Source organism: Thermothelomyces heterothallicus (assembly GCF_042370625.1).
Source record: "Thermothelomyces heterothallicus CBS 202.75 unplaced genomic scaffold P884_scaffold_1, whole genome shotgun sequence".
Lineage (NCBI taxonomy): Eukaryota > Fungi > Ascomycota > Sordariomycetes > Sordariales > Chaetomiaceae > Thermothelomyces > Thermothelomyces heterothallicus.
The window spans coordinates 3,499,317-3,517,861 of NW_027192562.1; the positions used below are offsets into that span (position 1 = coordinate 3,499,317).

General features: G+C 52.0%; 6 protein-coding genes across 6 annotated transcripts; 4 read left to right on the forward strand and 2 right to left on the reverse strand.

Moving 5' to 3' along the window:
* Nucleotides 1-13: 13 nt before the first annotated feature.
* On the reverse strand, nt 14-1,135 carry P884DRAFT_296385 (Alpha/Beta hydrolase protein; the record flags this gene model as incomplete). Its single annotated transcript, XM_069444409.1, has 1 exon — nt 14-1,135. The coding sequence occupies one exon, from the start codon at nt 1,133-1,135 to the stop codon at nt 14-16; it is 1,122 nt and encodes a 373-aa protein (XP_069302327.1).
* A 3,910-nt stretch (nt 1,136-5,045) lies between these two features.
* P884DRAFT_189267 (uncharacterized protein) lies at nt 5,046-5,207 on the forward strand (the record flags this gene model as incomplete). Its single annotated transcript, XM_069437427.1, has 1 exon — nt 5,046-5,207. A coding segment is annotated over one exon (162 nt), but the record flags the coding sequence as incomplete, so codon positions are not given.
* An 879-nt stretch (nt 5,208-6,086) lies between these two features.
* On the forward strand, nt 6,087-7,523 carry P884DRAFT_216068 (uncharacterized protein). The gene is made up of 3 exons (XM_069439295.1): nt 6,087-6,285; nt 6,429-6,835; nt 6,968-7,523. Exons 1-3 carry the CDS (start codon nt 6,239-6,241, stop codon nt 7,333-7,335), a joined length of 822 nt encoding a protein of 273 aa, XP_069302329.1. The 5' UTR covers nt 6,087-6,238; the 3' UTR covers nt 7,336-7,523.
* A 105-nt stretch (nt 7,524-7,628) lies between these two features.
* P884DRAFT_235665 (uncharacterized protein) lies at nt 7,629-9,150 on the reverse strand (the record flags this gene model as incomplete). The annotated part of the gene is made up of 3 exons (XM_069439958.1): nt 7,629-7,804; nt 7,982-8,332; nt 8,536-9,150. 3 exons carry the CDS (start codon nt 9,148-9,150, stop codon nt 7,724-7,726), a joined length of 1,047 nt encoding a protein of 348 aa, XP_069302330.1. The 3' UTR covers nt 7,629-7,723.
* A 313-nt stretch (nt 9,151-9,463) lies between these two features.
* P884DRAFT_282246 (S-adenosyl-L-methionine-dependent methyltransferase) lies at nt 9,464-11,271 on the forward strand (the record flags this gene model as incomplete). Its single annotated transcript, XM_069443589.1, has 3 exons — nt 9,464-9,899; nt 10,056-10,823; nt 11,020-11,271. Exons 1-3 carry the CDS (start codon nt 9,681-9,683, stop codon nt 11,269-11,271), a joined length of 1,239 nt encoding a protein of 412 aa, XP_069302331.1. The 5' UTR covers nt 9,464-9,680.
* Nucleotides 11,272-11,873: 602 nt separating this feature from the next.
* On the forward strand, nt 11,874-12,905 carry P884DRAFT_306328 (uncharacterized protein; the record flags this gene model as incomplete). The annotated part of the gene is made up of 1 exon (XM_069445108.1): nt 11,874-12,905. One exon carries the CDS (start codon nt 11,874-11,876, stop codon nt 12,903-12,905), a length of 1,032 nt encoding a protein of 343 aa, XP_069302332.1.
* Nucleotides 12,906-18,545: the final 5,640 nt, after the last annotated feature.

Consider the following 18,545-nt stretch of genomic DNA (forward strand, 5'->3'; position numbering starts at 1 on the left):
TTAATAATAATAATTAGTCCTCGCACTCCGGCTGCCGGAGATCCCCTCCCCGCTCCATGAGCGCGTGGCGCTCCCCGCCCTCGACTAGCTCGGCCGCCACCACGTCCTCCCTCTCGCGCGGGCCGACGCGGACGCCGGCGCACCGGGCGACGAACTCGCACAGCAGCTCCTCGGCGCGCTCCGCGTTGCCACTCAGCGCGTGGTTGTCGCCCTCGAAGATCTCGAGCGCCCGGTCGCCCGCCCCGGCCCCGGCCCCGGCCCCGTCTCGGGTCCCGTATGCGTCGAACAGGCGCCGCGAGCACTCGACGCCGATCGTGCTGTCGTCGCTGCCGTGCAGCAACAGCAGCGGTCGGGGCGGCAGGCGGGCGGCGACGGCCTCGCCCTCGGTACCGGGCAGCGGCACCGGCACCGGCACCGGCATCTGGCTGGCCACGGCGGCGCAACCGACCACGCGCGGGTCGTCGGCGGCGGCCGAGAGGGCGACGGCGCCCCCGAGCGACCAGCCCACCAGCACGAACCGGTCGAGCCCGTACAGGTCGCGCAGGTAGGCCATGCCGGCGCGCGCGTCGGCCGCGCACGACTCCCGCCGCCCGGCCGCCCGGTAGTCCAGCCGGAGCGTCGGGATCCCCCGCCCCAGCGTCGCCAGCTTGCACGCCAGCGACAGGTAGATCGAGCTCGGCCCCGTCACCCCGCCTCCCGCCCCCGACAGCAGGATCGCGGCCGTGCGGTGGTGGTGCGGCGGCTGCGCGGTGGCCGGCCGCTGATAATGCTGCTGCTGCTGCTGTTGTTGTTCTTGTTGTTGTTGGCTCGTCTGCTCGGCCGTCGGCCCTCCCGGTTCTCCTCCTCCTCCTCCTTCTTCTTCTTCTTCTTGGTCGGATGACTTGGTCGAAACGGGAGCGGCGGCAGCGGCGGAGGGCGGCGGAGCGTCGGTGGTGAAAATGTCGGGCGGGAGGTGCAAGAAGCCCGGGACGTACCCGTCGTCCTCGTCGTCGACGCCGATGCTGAGCGACTCGACCACGCCGCTCTTGTGCGTGGCGCTCTCGAGACGGCCGAGATGGGGCGGTCTCGCGAGCCCGGCGTACTCGTAGATCGAGTGCGGCTTCGGGGCCGGATGGGAGACGATCGTGGAGGCCATTTTCTGGCGGTGCTGATGCGACAGTTATGTTTCGTTACATTTGCAGAGAGAAATGTCTCTAGGAGAGATGTAATAGAGGCATTGTCAGGCTGCTGAGCACCGAAACTCTGGTCTTTTACAATTATACATTGAAGATATGATGTCACTTGGACGACGCTCTCGTCATCGACGGCCGACATCAGCCAACCACTCACTGCCTGCCCCGCTTGTGCTGGTTTGGACTTGCAGCTCTATCATATGAACCTCTCTAATCCGTACCAGCTTGATAATTATTGATGGAAGAGAAGAGGGATCAAAGAACAGCAGTGACTGAGATGGGAGGCTGCCTGGTGTCATGCAGCTTGACCAGCCCCAGGATATCCAGCGCTCCTCCAGCTCACTTATGTCATTGAGAAACACAAGGCTGCGGTCGCGATAACATATCCCTCCTACTTTAATCAGTTGTCAAGATGTCAAGATAACGGCATCCTGTCTGTTCTAATCATGCTCGGCAATACGAGGTGTTGGCATGGTAAAATACAAATCCCGCACTCGGGTAAAGAGGGATAGATCTTTCCATCAATGAGGTAGGCGGAGTAGGCGGAGTGTAGGCGAAAGGAGATCCGAGGACAAACTTATCGGTGGAGACGTCAGCTGGTCTAGTGTAAGCATGTTTACATAGGCTTGAAACCAGCCACTGGGTGCCGAACCAAGAATGTCTTAGTTTAGACTTACTATTCCAATTTTGTAAATGTGAAAGGATATAATCCGTGCGTGCATAGTTTAGTTCATCAATAGCTGGCTGCACTCTCCTTAGACTAACAGCTAGTTAATACACTAACCCCCCCCTCTCACCCCTCGCCCCCTTGTCAGTTCGGATTTGTTTGTGCACATAGTGTACAGGAAGGCATACCTAGTGTTTCGACACGACAAGGAGAGCATAGGTTCAAGTTCAACCTCCCGACTACAATCCCTCTACATCCTATAGCAAGCGGTATCAGATCCACAAAGGGGGGGCCCCGAGTTTCATCCTTCTGAATGCTCGCCGGATGCGCTTGCAATTCCTGGCCAAGTCCCCTTCAAGGACTTGTATTACAACCATACGTAGCAGCCGAAGAGCGTCTCGGGTGTGGCACTCACAACTCATCAAGGAAAACAAACAAACAAAAAAACAGAACCAGAAGTGACACAAGCCAAGAGACCTCCGAAAACGGGAGGATGAGTATCATGAAGTGGACGGAACAGACGTCCGAGTTCTGGGCCAGAAACGCCCAACCTTAGAAAGAAAGAAAGAAAAGAAGCACGACGAGAACAAAAAAAGAACCCTTAGGTATGCATGCATACTGCGAGCAAGACTCCTCAAATGCCCTGAACCAAGGAAACACCCCAACTGCGAAGAACAGCATGACGACCCCGCCACGCTTAGGTCTGTTCCCGACGTACCAGTGAGCGCAGGCTCCGCCTCCCGGACCTCCCCCCAACTCGCAAACTCTTGAGCGAGAGCGTCCCGCGGCCGGGGAGGGGGGCGGCATTGGCGAGCATGGCCCGCCTCCAGCGCTTCCACTCGACGGCCTCCTCCCGGTCGAGGACGGCCCGGGTGGGCGACCGCAGCCAGGCGACGGCAAGCCGGAGGTAGGCTAGCCCCACGTCCAGACTGGTCCACTGGTCGTGCATCTCGGACCGGACGGCGTGCGCGGGCGGGCCGTAGAGCACCTCGATCGCGTGCCGCGGTCTCCGTGGCGTCCCGTACCACGTGCCCATCCCACACGATCCCCCCCCGGAGCGCCAGTTGTTCGCGGAGCTGCCGCCTGCCGCTTCGGCATTGCTCCCCACTCCTTCCTCCTTGTTCCCATCCTCGACCGTCACGTTCCACTTGACACTGAACCCCCGCTTATCCTTCTTCTTCTTCTTCTTCTCCTTCATCATCATCTTCTGCTTCAGCCTATCCTCCTCCTCCTTCCCCTCCTCTTCACTCCCTAGCACCGCCCGCAGCCATGCCGCCTCGGCCGGCGTGACCGGATCCGCCCGGGGGTTCCGGCACGGCCCGGTGCCCAGCAACAGATCCACGCGCTCGAGGCGCGGGAATGCCGCCCGAAGCAGGGAGTCGACCGGGCCAAACAGTCGCAGCGCTGCCGCCTGCGCGGCGCCCGTCACCCACGCCGTCGTTGTCACACTTATCATCGTTGTTGTTGTTGTTGTTGTCGTTGTTGTCTTCCTAGTTGCCGCCGCCTCCGTCATCACGTTCAGCAGCAGCAGCAACCGCCGCGCCCAGCTGTTGGTCCACCGCAGGTCGAACGTGAGCGTCTCGAGGGCGGGGCAGCGCCGCCGCAGCGCCGTGATCAGCAACAACGCCGCGTCTTCGTCGTCGTCGTCGTCATCGTCGCCACCGCCGCCGTACTCATCGCCGTACTCATCGCCGTACTCTTTGCCGTACTCGTCCTCGTCTCTCCGCTGCTCATCAGCACGTCCGCTCGCCGGCTCTCTCCTTCCTCCCTGTCCCCCCGGCGGCCGCCTCCGAGGGAAGAGAGAGGCGCGCTGGAGGAAGAGGTCCGGGTCGACCGGGAAGGGGATGGCAAGGTGGCGGATGACGGCGGCGTTGCGGGGAGCGATGCGGTCGAGGAAGGCGCGGAAGAGGAGATTGGCCTGCGCCTGGTGCGGGGCGCGCGAGGCGTCCGGGGGCAGGGCGAAGCGGGCGCGCGAGTAAAAGAGCGTGCCGGCCTCGCGGTGGATCTGGCGGCAGGTGCGCAGCAGCGCCGTCAGCGCCGAGAGTACCTCGTCGGTCGTCCTGGTTGCCGTCCCCGGGGCCGCCGCCTTTTTGCCGCCGCCTCGGTAGATGGGGATGGCGTGTGGAGAGGAGAGGATGAGGTCCGAGTAGATCTGGTTGCGGATCTCGCCGGGGATGCGGAGCAGGTGGTGCTGCTGTTTCCGCCGCGCTTTCTTCCCAAACATGGTGGGTGGTGATGATGGGGCGAAGAGCGCCGTAGTTGAGCGTGTCCAAAGGAACGGTGCATACACCTGTGTTTACATGCAGATATACGCCTCCTGACACACGCATGCAAACACACGCGCACACACACACACTCTCTCTCTCCTTCACTCACTCCGTTCCTTACTCCGATGTGAGAGCATATCGACTTGCAGCAGCAACCACCACCCGACCGCGGGGACTTGTATTATACACATGTATTCGAGGAGGAGCGGCCACCCCCGCCTGCAGTGCTCTCGCGCCTCCCTGTCGCTGCCTTGCGCAATGGCAACCGCCTAGACGCGAGCCAGACTGGTTCAGGGGTGGCCTGCCCCCCCCCAACGGAGCCTGTTCCGGTTTGGAGGGTTCCAGTAGGAAGCTGGATCCTGCTCCCGGTCAGGGGGCCAAGAATGCATGATTGGTGCGGCCCCGCGGCTTGGTATGCACCTTGGCGGCTGGGTGCGGGCCCAGCTGAACAGATAGCGCTCGAGAGGCGCATCATGCTCGATCCGTCCGAGACTTGGCGGGCCGTGTCAATCAAGGAACTGTTGACCCTTTTGATCTCTGATGATAACCAACCTCGTGGCACTCCCCTGTCAGTACATCCACTCGTAGTGAGGTATCTCTCCATCGCGCGATTTCTACAAGTAAACAGCCGTGGAAAGTTATCGAACCCACCTTGATGCCCTCTCGAGAATATTTCAAATGACGCTCATAGTGACCATGATTGCCTGACTGCACCGTCGTCGCGGTCGTGCGCGGGTAACCTAAGAAAAGGGCACCAACGGAGCGCATTCCTCACAGGTGACCACCTCCACACCTATTACCCTAGCTCAGTGGCCGCGTGGGGGGTGGGACGATGAATGAGGGGGAGCCTCGGTCTGTATCTGAATCTCTGGTGCTCTGGAATTCAAGGGCCATGACTATGGCTCTTGCCCGTATTATAATGATGCAGCGTGGACGTGGAAACGGTCTCGCCGGAAGAGGGCCATGCGCGCTACAGAGCGGCTAGCTGCCATCGCCGCCCGTTCTGCTCTCGTATATTCTCGAGTTTCGGGGTTTGCTGCGATCCTGAACACGATAGTGACCGCTGACGGCAGAGTCGAGCTCAGAGTCTTTACAGAATGAGCCGTTAAGAAACGGGACCTGCGCCAAGGTTGGGTCGCGCGGAGCGGCGCCCGTCCGATGGAGAGGAAGGCCAACTTGTAGGGAAAAAAAATGAGGAATCTTTGGCAGGTAGAAAGCCGCCCTTTAAGTATGGAAAGGAGAGGATAATTAGTGAGGAAAATTGAGTATGACATCAATCTGATTTACTTAAACAGAGCAGTTGCCAGATGTCGACTCGTTGGAGTCTCGGACAAGAAATGGCAGGGGAAGCCTGCAGCCGGAAACGAATGGTTTGATCGATGGTGGGCACGGCGGGATCTGATGGCTAAAGGAATGGATAGAACCCGCAGGAACAGAAGCTCAGGGCCCAATTTTGTACCTAGTTGCACGCTGGGAGTGGTCTTTCCCAGTCCAAACCACAAGGCACAGCATCAGGGTTGGGGTCGTGCTCGGCGCGCAGTTAGAATCAAATGTTCAAAAAATGCGGGCCTTACGGGAAAAAAATAAGACAAAAATAAAAATGCCGCCTTCGGAGCCAGAAAGGTACACTCTGGATGCGAGTGAACAGAGATCACGTATTATTCGTGGTGTTCACTCATACTAATTCCCGGACAAGCACGGAGAACGGAGTAATTAGGTAGCTTCGATCCAGTGTGAAAGGACCACGCTCCGGTTGGGTCACCAATCAGGGTGCCCTGCTTACGGGTACAGACCAGCACTAGAAGCTAACGTCAGCAAAGCGAGTGCGAGTCCGGGATTTCTTCCCATTTTGGCAGACCGGCCACACTGTGGCCCAACGTCAGCCGAGTCTGTGGACTGCTCTTCACTGCTTCGTATAATTACCTACACCTACCTAGGTAGCTACCTAGGTAATTATATAAAAGAAACGAAATGGCCCCGCGTGAAGAATGGAATAATTCCTGCAAGCCAACATCCGAGCCTACCTATTCCCTACTTAATGATTAAATTAATAACTACCACCACCCCGTTGAACCGCAACTCGATCGAAGGAGTGAATATCAATAACCAAGTGCCCGTAAAACATCAGCACCATGGTGTCCCAGGCAACATCAGCGCAACCTAAAATCACGCTCTACTGGTAAGAGTCAAGAGCCGATCGCACACTGGAGAAAATAAGGGTGGAAGGAATAATTTCCTTACTCAACATACTAGAAAAACAAAAAACAGACAAAATCTTGTGAATGATAATAATAAGAAACATCATCCTGACTGACGTGGCAGGCTCAATGACTCACGCGCTCAACGCATCGCCTGGCTGTTGGAGGAGCTTGGCCTCGAGTACGACGTCAAGGTCTTCTACCGTGACGCCGACATGCTGGCTCCTGCCGAGCTTCGGAAGGTTCATCCCCTGGGAAAGTCCCCCCTCGTCGGCATCGCGCTCCCGGACGACCACCCGGCGGACCCGGCCAAGCAGGAGAAACATCTCGTGCTGGCCGAGAGCGGCCTCATCGTCCAGTACCTCACCGAGCACCTGGGCCGCGACACCTCTCTCGCCCCGAAGCGCTACCGCGACGGGCGCGAGGGCCAGCTCGGCGGCGAGACGGACGAGTGGATGCGCTACCAGTACTACCTGCACTACCCCGAGGGCAGTCTGATGCCGCCGCTGGTGCTGGGCCTCGTCATGCGTAGTAAGTCGATTCCGCTCGCTCGCTTTCTTTCTTTTCTTTTGCCAGAAGGGGACCCCTCTTTTGAGTTTTGGCGTGATCTTCTTGAGAGAAGAAAGTGGCCTGCTAACTCGTGTGTCTTCCTTACCTATCCAGTCTTGCACGGCCCCAAGGTCCCCTTCTTCATCCGCCCCATCACGTCGAGCGTGGTGGACAAGCTGTTTGGCGCCTACCTAGGGCCAGAGATAGCCAACCACCTGGCTTTCCTCGAGTCCCAGCTCGAGACGTCTCCCGGAAACGGCCGGTACCTCTGCGGACCCAGCCTGACGGCGGCTGACATCCTCATGAGCTACCCCCTGCAGGCCGCCAAGCAGAGATTCGCCAAGGTCACCGCCGGCAAGGGCAAGGGGACGTTAGGAGACAACTTCCCAAAGGTCTGGGCCTACCTGAAGCGGCTCGAGGAAGAGCCCGGGTTCAAGCGGGCCGAGGCCCGAATCAAACAGGAGCTGGAAAAGAAGCGCTGAATGCCAAGTGTCACTCACCCCGAGATCACGGGCGTTATGCGACGATTGCCTATGATCACGTTTCTTAATGGCCTAGCTGTGTATACCCGTCTGGAATTCCCACTCAATCAACTAATTAATAATTATCATTGACTATTGTTACTATCGCAAGTACGAAAGAATACGAATGGACACAGTGGCCACCCCCCCCCCCCCCAAAAATTATGACTGGCATGTCAAGAGAGACTTCGCTAATTAACCCCCTTTTACAATGTAACAACTTGTCGAACCCGGGTCATAAAAGCCAACATATGATCATGAGCTCCTAATAAAGGTAAGTAACCTAAGTAGGCTGAAAAAAGGCACCCTGCGTGGGGATTAGGTCCAGTAATCATGCATGAACCCGCCATCATTGTTGGCCTAGCACAGCAGCCCACTCCTGCCGCGCCAGCGACTCCTCCACGGTCAGCATTGGGCAGTCGATGCCCGCCTGGAAATAGAGAGAGAAAGGGAAGTAGGGTCAACCTAGTCAGCAAAGGTCGCATTGATACAATCCTACGATATCCGTGATGTCGTTTAGAAAAAAAAAAAGGTGGGGGGGGGGGTTCGGGGAAAGGAGACGTGTTTTGAGCTCCTCTCTCTCTCTCTCACACACACACCTACATACCTTTCGCAGGTCCTCGGCCCGGAGCAGCGGCATCCCGCCGTCGTAGCCCGGCTCGGACGAGTAGGCGAACATCAGGGCGACCTCGAGGCCGAGGTCCGGGTCGGGAATCAGATGGTCGACCATCTCGGCGACGCTGATCTCCCGGTAGCGGATCGCGGCGCCCGTGACGCGCGCCCAGGCCGCCGCGAACTCGCGCCAGCTGATGTACTCGCCCGCCGCCATGTACGCCCCGCCGGGTGGCATCTGGTGGACGGCGTAGACGAAGCTGCCCGTGTCGGCGTTGACATCCAGGTGCGGGACCGGCTTGTCGGGACTGCATGGGAAGCGCATCTCGAACGTCCCATCGGGGAGCTGTGGCCAAGTGGTTATTTATTTTATTTTATTTTATTTTTTTTTTGGTTCCCCCCTTTCTCCCTCTCTCCCACCCCCCACCCCCCATCCCCCTTTTTGTCACATCGATCGAAAACAGCGGAGGCCCCCCCCCTCCTTTTTTTTTCTTTTTTTCCTCTCCTCTTTTCTCTCCTCTTCTTCATTCTTCTGCACGGATGACTGACCTTGCTGAAGTAGGCGCTCGGGAGGATCCGGTGGCTCGTGGTGAAGAAGCCGGTGTGGATGCACGACATCTTGGCCGCGAGCTTCGGGTACGCGGCGGCGACGTAGTCGGGGAAGACGTCGGCCTTTGCGTCGAAGTGGTAGAGTTCCTTGAGCTTGCCGCCGCTGCACTTGGCCGCGTGGCTCAGCGTCGACGCCAGGAGGCCGTTGTCGTCGAGCGAGTCCGCCACGGCGGCGGCGGCGTCGGCAATGTTGCGCCCCTGACGATACTCGACGTCGTACGCGTACCGCCGGCACGAGATGCCCAGCGCCTGCGCCCTGGCCCGGCAGTCGGGCCGGAAGAAAGGTTCCCAGTAGTTGGTGACGCTGAAGATGATGTTGGCGCCGGTGAAGGCCGCGTTGAGCGAGCTGACGTCGTCGAGGTCGGCCTTCACCACCTCGGCCCCGAGCGCGGCCAGCTCCCTCGCCGCCGCCGATGACGGGTCACGCGTGAGCCCGCGAACAGCGTACCGGGCGTCCCGGAGGAAGCGGCGGGCCACAGATCCGCCCTGGTTGCCCGTCGCTCCCACGACCACGACGAGCTTCTTGGCAGCGCTGGCGGCGGCGGTATTGTCCATAGTGTTGCCCTCTTCTGACACCATGGTATCTCTCGGTCACGGAGTGCACTTCTTATCCAACTTATGTCTCAGTTAAACTTGGCAAAGTTGAAACATGCATGCATTCGCCGGGTATTTTTCGTTCCCGACGCTTTCAATGGCGTAATGATCGCGAAGCCGGCCGGGAGAGCACCGCATCAAGAAAGCGGAAACCGCCTAGTTTTGCGTCGTCCGGACAGAGATCGCCCTAGCACAGAGTGCCACAAGAGTACGGGAACGGGTACGTTCCCCTGCTCGATTCCCCATGGTGTCCCGTGAATACTCATTATAAGAGCTAAGAAGCAGTGTTCTTGCGCCAGTCTCGGGAGACCACACGCGCAAGAGAACGATCAGTAGACCCGTTGTGTTCCATAGCGGGCCCGCAATAGTTGTCTCATCACCCTCTCCCTGCGTTCCGAGACAGAACCAGGGCTGGTGGAAAGGGTGAGAGAAAAAGGGAGGGGAGCGATTAGTTAAGACGCAGAGAAGACGGGCAAGGAAAAAATCAGAACATGGCGTTCTCTGACCTTGCCTCAACGGGGAGACAAGCTCTTCGTAGGATGTCGCGAGCGCCGGAGGGAGCAGCTGCGCAGGAGCAGGAACAGGAACGACAGGAGGAGCAGCCGCGGGATCCAACGCAGCAGAAGGGAGCAGAGGAGCATGACGCAGACGAACATGAGGTACACGAACAGGAAGCAGAGGACGAGGTCCCCGTTCCTCTGCAGGTTGACGTACGTCCCCTTCCCCCTTCCCCCTTTCCCCCATCAACTTTCAAATCCCTCCGCGCAAAAGCAAACAAAAGAGTTCTGCTGCTGCTGAAAAAAAAAAAAAAAACATAAACAAAAACAAAAAAAAACAACTAACACACCCTCCCCTGCGGCGGCCAGCACGACACTGAGGACGGTGAGGACCAGTCCGACGCTGATTCGGCCTACGGCACGCTCGCGGGGTCGGGCCGGACCGGGTCGCTCACGCCGTCCATTACCAACTACGTGTACGAGAACGGGCGACGGTACCACGCGTATCGGTCGGGCCAGTACGTGCTCCCCAACGACGAGGCGGAGCAGGAGCGGCTGGACCTGCAGCACCACATCTGGCGGCTGCAGCTGCAGGGGGCGCTGTACACGGCGCCGCTGCGGATCCCGCGCCCCGGCGAGGTCGTCACCGAAGGCGGCGGCGACTTCCGCATCCTCGACCTGGGCTGCGGAACGGGCATCTGGGCCATCGACATGGCGGACGAGTACCCGCGCGCGTCCGTATTTGGCGTCGACCTCTCGCCCATCCAGCCCGAGTGGGTGCCGAGCAACTGCCGCTTCCACGTGGACGACTACGAGGACGAGTGGACGTACCGCGACGACGAGCGGTTCGACTACATCCACGGCCGCGCCCTGTCCGGCACCGTCGCCGACTGGTCCAACTTCTACCGCCAGGTGCGCCAGCATCTCAAGCCCGGCGGCTGGTGCGAGATGCAGGAGTACGACGCCTGGATCTTCAGCGACGACGACAGCTTCGGCCGGGCCGCCTGGACCAAGGAGTGGGTCGAGAAGCTGGACGAGGCGAGCCGGCTGTTTGGGAAGCAGATCAACGTCGCTTGCAAGCACAAGCAGTGGATGATCGATGCGGGGTTTGAAAACGTCGAGGAGAAGGTCATCAGGGCAAGTCACTCCCTCCCTTTCCCATCTCCTCTCCCCCCGCCCCAAAGCCCAAAACAACATCGCGAGAGAGAGACCCGACGGACAATGCACCATTTCCTGCGAAATCTATCGGCGGGTAGCGTATTGCCTGTTGTATAATTATTATTACAAACTTTCCAGAGCAGGGAGACCAGAGAGGCTCACCGTGTCCGGACAGATTCCCATCGGTCCCTGGGCCAAAGACCCTGCCCTCAAGGAGCTGGGCCGCTTCGAGCAGCTGCACATGCAGATGTCGGTCGCCTCGCATACCCCGGCCCTCTTCACAAGGGTCTTCGCTTGGTCTCGGGAGCAGGTCCAGCTGCTGATCGAGGGCGTCAGGCGCGAGTTCCGAACAAGGGACCTGAGACTGATCACGAGCTATCGCTTCATAATCGGGAGGAGCCCTGGCCCTCCTCCCGCCGTAGAGTGAGAGGTTAGATGGAGCGAAGTTGGATGCGCATACCGGGATGAGCCACCAATGGAGCTCTTCGTCTGCTAGCGAAGGTGGCGAAGATATGTATGTATAAGTCGGTCTCCAAGGCCTGTCTGCAGTTTCACTATAATTATCCATTCGTCACCCGGCAGCCCGACGCAACTGACGCAACAATGAACAAATAACCAACCGTTGGGCCAAGGGGCGGAAAAGACCCAGCTCCAGGCCTCAGGGCCAGTCAGTCCCCGAGAGCTCGGGTAGCCGGCCGAAGACCCAAGGAGCCGGAACGCCGGGCCCAAACACACTTGCGTCACACAAAAACACCCCCATTTCAGCTATCACAAGGTTTAATTACTCCTTCTTGCATAGTACCCTCGGTCCCCTTGTACATATGTACAGTGATGCAGAGACTCGCCCGCACGACCATTACGCGGCACAACCCAGCACACGCGCATTCCACGTCGTTCACCTGTTATCCGGCCGCTTTAATATAAATTGGTCCTTCCGACCTGCAACCGCAGTTTCTTTAACCCCCCCCACCCCTTCCCCAAAACCACCACCACCTGACGGCTTCCAAGCACAAACTCGAGTGGCTGACAATGGGCCAAATGGGTAGCTCGCTTTCACGCCTGGCAGGTCGACACAATGCAGGTCGACACAAGGCCAGACCACCATCCCTCATTTTGCAATACCCGGCCGATATTATCGTCTACCTCTGCCGAGAACACCTACAACCGGAGTCGGCCCTGGCGCTTTCGCTGACATGCAAGAGCTTATTCGACCTCCTATTTTCGAAGGCAAAAACGCGCCTCAACGACCTGGACCGCGAGGCTTTTCTGCTTCTTCTTGAGAAGGATGTTGGACACAATCGATACTATTGCCACACCTGCTCCGTTCTTCATCGCTTCTGGTCCTCAGAGCACACGAGCCGCACCTTTCGCTATGAACTTTGGAAGAAAACTTGCCGGGATGAATGTGCTGAGTTCTGCGGAACAAATTTTGCGGTCCTTTATCGTCATGTCCGCCTTGTCATGAATCGACACTTTCTCGGTCCACCAAACGGCCTGCCACTGGATAAGTTCGAAGTCAGGGACAGTTCTTCTTGTGGCCGCTGGAGAGAAAGGTGGTCGGCCAAGATACTCAAGGACGAGTTATTCCTATCTGGCACGCGGACCCTTAGTTGGCTCCATGGAACCGATCAAGCACTACGAGACAACCTTGAAAACTGCAGGTACTCCATTTGTACCCACGTCCGTACGCACAAGTCTGCAATGCTTCCCGTTAGCGCGCTTCACACCGACTCTCCTTCTACCGGCCTCATCGTACCATGCCGGGACGCTATCGGATCATGCAACCAGTGTCTCACGGATTACGACACGACAGTGGAACGGCGATCTACCCAGATCCAATATGGGGAGCGAAAGCTGGAAACGGAATATTGGTTTATTACCATCACTTCGTATCACCAGCTTGGAAATGGTCGCGCGCCATTTGATCTTAAGTGGCAAGCGTTCGAAGGGCGAGGGTCATGGGTCTCTTGGAGGCCTTCACGAGACATGACGCAGTATCCCCAAGGCGCGGTGAGGGAAGCGTGGAAAGAGAGCGAGAAGGCTTCTCACAATCCGTCCTGATCTTGGTTTGCGTTAGGTTTCGGGAAGGGTTAGGGTTAACCACCAGTCTCCCGACAGGTGGGGCCAAAGCCCCCCGACATGCTAATAGACATATCACTACCAAATTTCCCATACATTTGTATCTTCATAAAGAGACATCGTTTTCGGATCATAGGCCCTAGCCCTATAGACCATAACACGTAACCCTACCTATATATATCCCTAACCTACACTACACCCTATACCTATACCTATACCTAGACCCATACCTATATATATGTATATATTATAGGCCTAGGCTCTACCTAAGCTAATCGATAATAGGCTATACCCGGTTTTAGACCAGACCTATATACATTTATAGGGCATTTATAGGGTATATACTTAGGACCTAGTCAGGCCCTAACCTAACGCCTAACTAGGCCTTAAATAGAGTATATATATACTCCTTATATAAGAAATAGAACCCCCTTTAGCCCCTATACCTACTTTCTCCTCTTTCTTCCCTTAAGGTAGTTAAATAAAATATTATATACTTATCTATAATTATTATAAGGCTAGTACCTTATATTTTAATTACCTTCTTTTAATAATAGTCTTTTAGAGAGAATAATTAATAAAGTAATTATAGTAGATTCTATAATATATATATCCTTAAGCTTAGTAGAATTATAGGAACTTATCTACTCCTTTTAAATAATAATAATTATATTATTATTATTATTATTAATCCTACACCGCTATACTAATAAGCATACCAGAGCCTCTCTAATTATATACAAAGGAAACCGTACCTAATAGGCCGGATAAAAACCTCTATCCCTCCTTTAACGCCCAATCTAGAATACTAATACACTACAGAGAAAAGGAGAAGTGGCTAGTATAGCCCTAAAGAGGCCTTGCCTCCCGGTCTAGCCTCCTCATAAGGCGGTATTCTAGGAGCCTCCCTAGGTCCATTAGCTACTATAGAACCCTCCTTGCCAAACGATAGTTACAGGCCCCTATACCCCATAAAACAAGGTCTAGGTCCCTTTGTGACCTATCACAGAAATATACATGCAGATGCCGCCTAGGCCACCGGCACAGATAGGCCAATCAAGCCGAAAGGACAGGAAGAACCAATCATAACGTAGGGAGCACTAAGAGCCCTACCGTACGCTAGCTTACGATCACCAAGATCAGCGTAAAGTCACTAATCGCGATAAGCGGCTCACTAGGATCACTAACCAAGGACTAATCAAGGTGATCTGGGAAGGTTATATATATATATAGATAGTCACTCGTTCTAGTAGACTCTAGAGTTCACTAGTGATAGCAACTCTCCTTTATAATTATAGTACCCCTAATAATATTATACTATTATAAGAGATAACTCTATTATTATAAACCCTTTAGCTTTACTAAATCCCTTAGATAACCTATACGCTTGTCCCGTACTACTTACCTTCGTCTAAACCCTTTTAGAAGAAGTCTAAGTTAGGTTCGTTATACGTTACTATTACTCCCTTTGTTCTATTATAATTTAGAACGGAGGTAACTTCGACCTTAATATCGATATAGCTACTAACGTTACGGCCGAATAGCTGCTTGCCTAGCTTAGTTAACTCTAGTAGCGAATCTAGGAGTTAGACCAGAGAGACAAGGCTGCTTAAGCTTAAATTAAGGAACTCGAGAACGGCGAAAAGCACTTGTAGAAACTAGTTAACGAGGCCTACGCCAAAATCAAGGCGCTCGAGACTGCCAAAGTAAGCTGTATCAAGATCGAACTACCTGGTAAATACGAAGGAACTAAGGAGGATCTTGTAGGGTTTTTGACAAACCTCTGATCCTACTTCTGGCTTAATAATGACAAGTTTCTAGATAATAAAGCTAAAGTCCTTTATGTAGCTACGAGACTAGAGGGTAAGGTACTTAGATAGTTTGAACCTATATAGAACGACTACCTTACTAAGGAAGATAAGGATAACTAAGATACCTTTATATAGGCAGTCTTCTGATCCTACGACCGTTTCGAAGAAGAGCTTTAAAAGGTCTTTAGCGATAAAGATAAGAAGATTTATATGTAAGAAAGGCTTGCTAATCTCTAATAGACTAAGTTAATAGCCTCTTACGCTATATAGTTTAGATAGGACATACTTAAGTCTTAGCTTAATAACAAGGCGTTAATATAACTATTTTATAATGGCTTAAAGGAAAAGGTTAAAGATAAGCTATATAAGTATAACCGGCCTAAAACGCTAGATAAATATATTATATAGGCTATTAGAATCGACGATCGGCTCTATATATAGGAATAGTAAAAACGAGGTCGAATGAATAGAATTATAGTTAAGGCTAATAATAAGAAAAAGCGAGTATACGTTAGTACCTTATATAGGACATATCCCAGAGCTATAGATATAGATATAGCATAGAAGCAGGATAAGAAGAAGACGGCCAAAGACAAGTCTAATGCTACCTACTATAACTATAGAAAGAAAGGACACTATAGGTAAGAATATCAAAGCTCGAAGAAAGATTAGAAACTAGTCCTAGGAAAGGAAACTACAGTTATCGACGAAACTAAGGACGTCATCGAAGTAATAGCTATAAGCTACAAAGACAGGGATAGCGATACGGATAGTCTTAAATATAACAATAATAGCAAAGACGAACAGACGCTATACTCTAAACTAGTCACTATAGACCCCGAGATAGGCATTGCCAAATAGGATATAGCAGGGGAGTATACGCCACCAATTTCGATTCTCCTAGCCTTAAGGTAGTAGGGTTTTACGGTCACGTAGAGACGGGATAGATCGTAGATAACTAATACCTAAGGAGTTAACCGACCTAGACCGAATATCTTGTTCCTTTAGGAACGGATCGAATAGTACCGTAACGAAGTCTTCTAGCTTAATACGGAGTTACACGAACAAGATAGACGCCTGACTTGACTTACCTAGTAGAGCGACGAGATAAGGGATAAAATAAGGGAACTCCGATGTATCGTAGAAACTATTAAAGGGGAATAGCCTGTGACGTACGATAGACCTAATAGTTATATTATGTACTTTGACGATTAGCAACTTAGCTATGACGTACGGAACCTGGAGTACTAGTTTATATATACGAACTATAGAAAAGATAAATGTATATAGGAAAGCTACTAGAAGAAATATTCCTACCTTAGTATTAGGGTACCTACAATCTATATATAATAGGAAGGATTTAGAAAAGAATTCTAATATCTTCTAGGCGACATTATATAACTATACCCTTGATATAAGGTATACATATAAGTGCCTTAGTTCTAGTATATAGTATACAAATGCCGATACTACTTCTATAACAAATTCAAAAACAATTACTAGCCGACCCGATAGGAAAACGGGGACGGAAGTTTACGCCCTATAGAATAGGTCTACAACACAGGAAATAGAGCGGCCGAATTACTCTAGAAGATCGAAACCTAGAGTCTAGAAGGCATTATAATAGTTCTAAGACAAGCCTAGCCTAGGTACTACGGAACAGGACGAGACATATAGGACTTATACTAGAGTAACGATTATCTCTATCATACGGATGAAAAGAAATCGCGAATTCGGGAGCTTTAGATAAAGCTATAGACTATATGACGAAAAGTAGAACGGACCTAATAGTAGGAAGCTATAAGCACTTAATAGCTTACGGAAATGAGAACGATTGATGAAGCTACTATTGGCCGAATAATCGAAGAGGTTAGCACCGACCTAGGAAACGGGTCAGGGCCCTTCGAGGGGCCCGAAAACTATTAATGCCTATATAGCAGCGAGTGGTAGCGTAGTATAGGAGGAACTAGTATAAGAGACTACTATATCGAGACCTCCCGGTAGAAATATAGGAAATTGCTATAATCTTTAGACGACGATAGTAAGACAAGTAACTATAGATAATAGCATAATAGAAGCAGTACGAAATACTTATACTAGTAGATAGTAGAGCAGAGATAAACCTGATTTCGCCGACACTTATAAATTAGCTACAGATACCTTAAAGGATAAAACGGAAGTATAGCATAGTTAAAGGGCTATTCCCGATGTAATAGGTATATAAAGAGACTAAACCGATCGATATCACTATAGTAGGGAAGACTATAGTAATTGTATTTAGCATTATAGACATAAGTAATAATAAGGATATAATACTAGGACTACTATAGTATAAAGACTACGACCCGGACATTAGCTAGAAGAATAGTAGCTACCTACAACCCTAGACGGAGTCGTATTCGACCAGCGTAATAGGGAGCGCGCAAGGATCGCGAGCGGACGATACTTAAGGGAAGGCATATCCTATAGATCTACCACAAGAGACAGGTAGTAGTAGACAGACCATTATAGACTCTAGAAGAAGCGGTATAACGATACCAACGTTACAACAGGAGGAACGAGCTAAACCGCCAATAGCTGTTCTCTCCGTTAACAAATGTAGAGCACTACAATTAGAGTAATAGGTTAAGATAGGAGAAATTACTAGCATCGCCATAGATAGAACCAAGTTCGTATACTATTAGAAAACAGAGAAATAAGACAAGACTAGGGAAGTACCAAAGGAGTATAAAGGACACCTAGCATTCGAACCAAAGTATCTAGAAGGATTACCAGAATATAGCCTATAGGATCACGAGATCAAGCTTAAGGAAGGAGCACGACTAAAGTTCTTTAAGATCTACTATATAAGCTAGACATAGAACGAAGAACTCAAGTAATATCTAGAGGAGAATCTTCGAAGAGGATATATCTGCCTATTGACATTGCTAGTAGGCTACCTAATCCTATTTATACCTAAGAAAGATAGAAAGCTATAGTTATATGTTAATTATTAGTAACTTAACGAATAGACCGTGAAAAACCGATACCTATTACCACTAATCTTATAGCTCCGAGATTAGTTATTAGGAGCCTAATATTTTATATATCTTGACTTGCTATCGGCCTATAACTATATACAGATCAAAGAAGGCGACGAGTAGAAAACAGCCTTTAAGATACCCTATAGCTATTACGAGTACCTTATTATACCATTTAGACTTATAAACGCGCTAGTAACGTTCCAAGCCCTAATTAATCAAGCTATCCGACCCTTTCTTGACAAATTTATAGTATGCTATCTCGATAATATACTTATCTTCTCTAAGACGATAGACGAATACCGGAAGTATATAAGAGTAATACTAGATACGTTATACGCGTATAAGCTATTAGTTAACAAGGAGAAAAGCGAATTCTATATTAAGTAGATAGTGTTTTTAGGATACAAGATATCCCTAGGATAAATTTGGATAGAACCCTTAAAGGTTAAAGCTATCAAAGATTAGCTATAACTGACGTTAGTTACGGAAGTATAAAGTTTTATTAGGTTTATAAACTTCTACCGAATGTTCATTAGGAATTTTAGAGCGATCGTATAACCATTATACAAGCTTACCAAGAAGAACGCTAAGTTCTAATAGGAAGAGCGACACGAGTAAGTATTTACATAGATTCGCGACGCTATTACTAAGGATCTAGTGCTAGTACTACTAGACCCTAAGAAGCTATCCAAGGTAGAAACAGATACTTCAGACTACGCCATCGGAGGATAGTTAGGATAACAAGACAAGCAAGGGAAGCTATATCCTATAGCCTTCTTTTCAAAGAA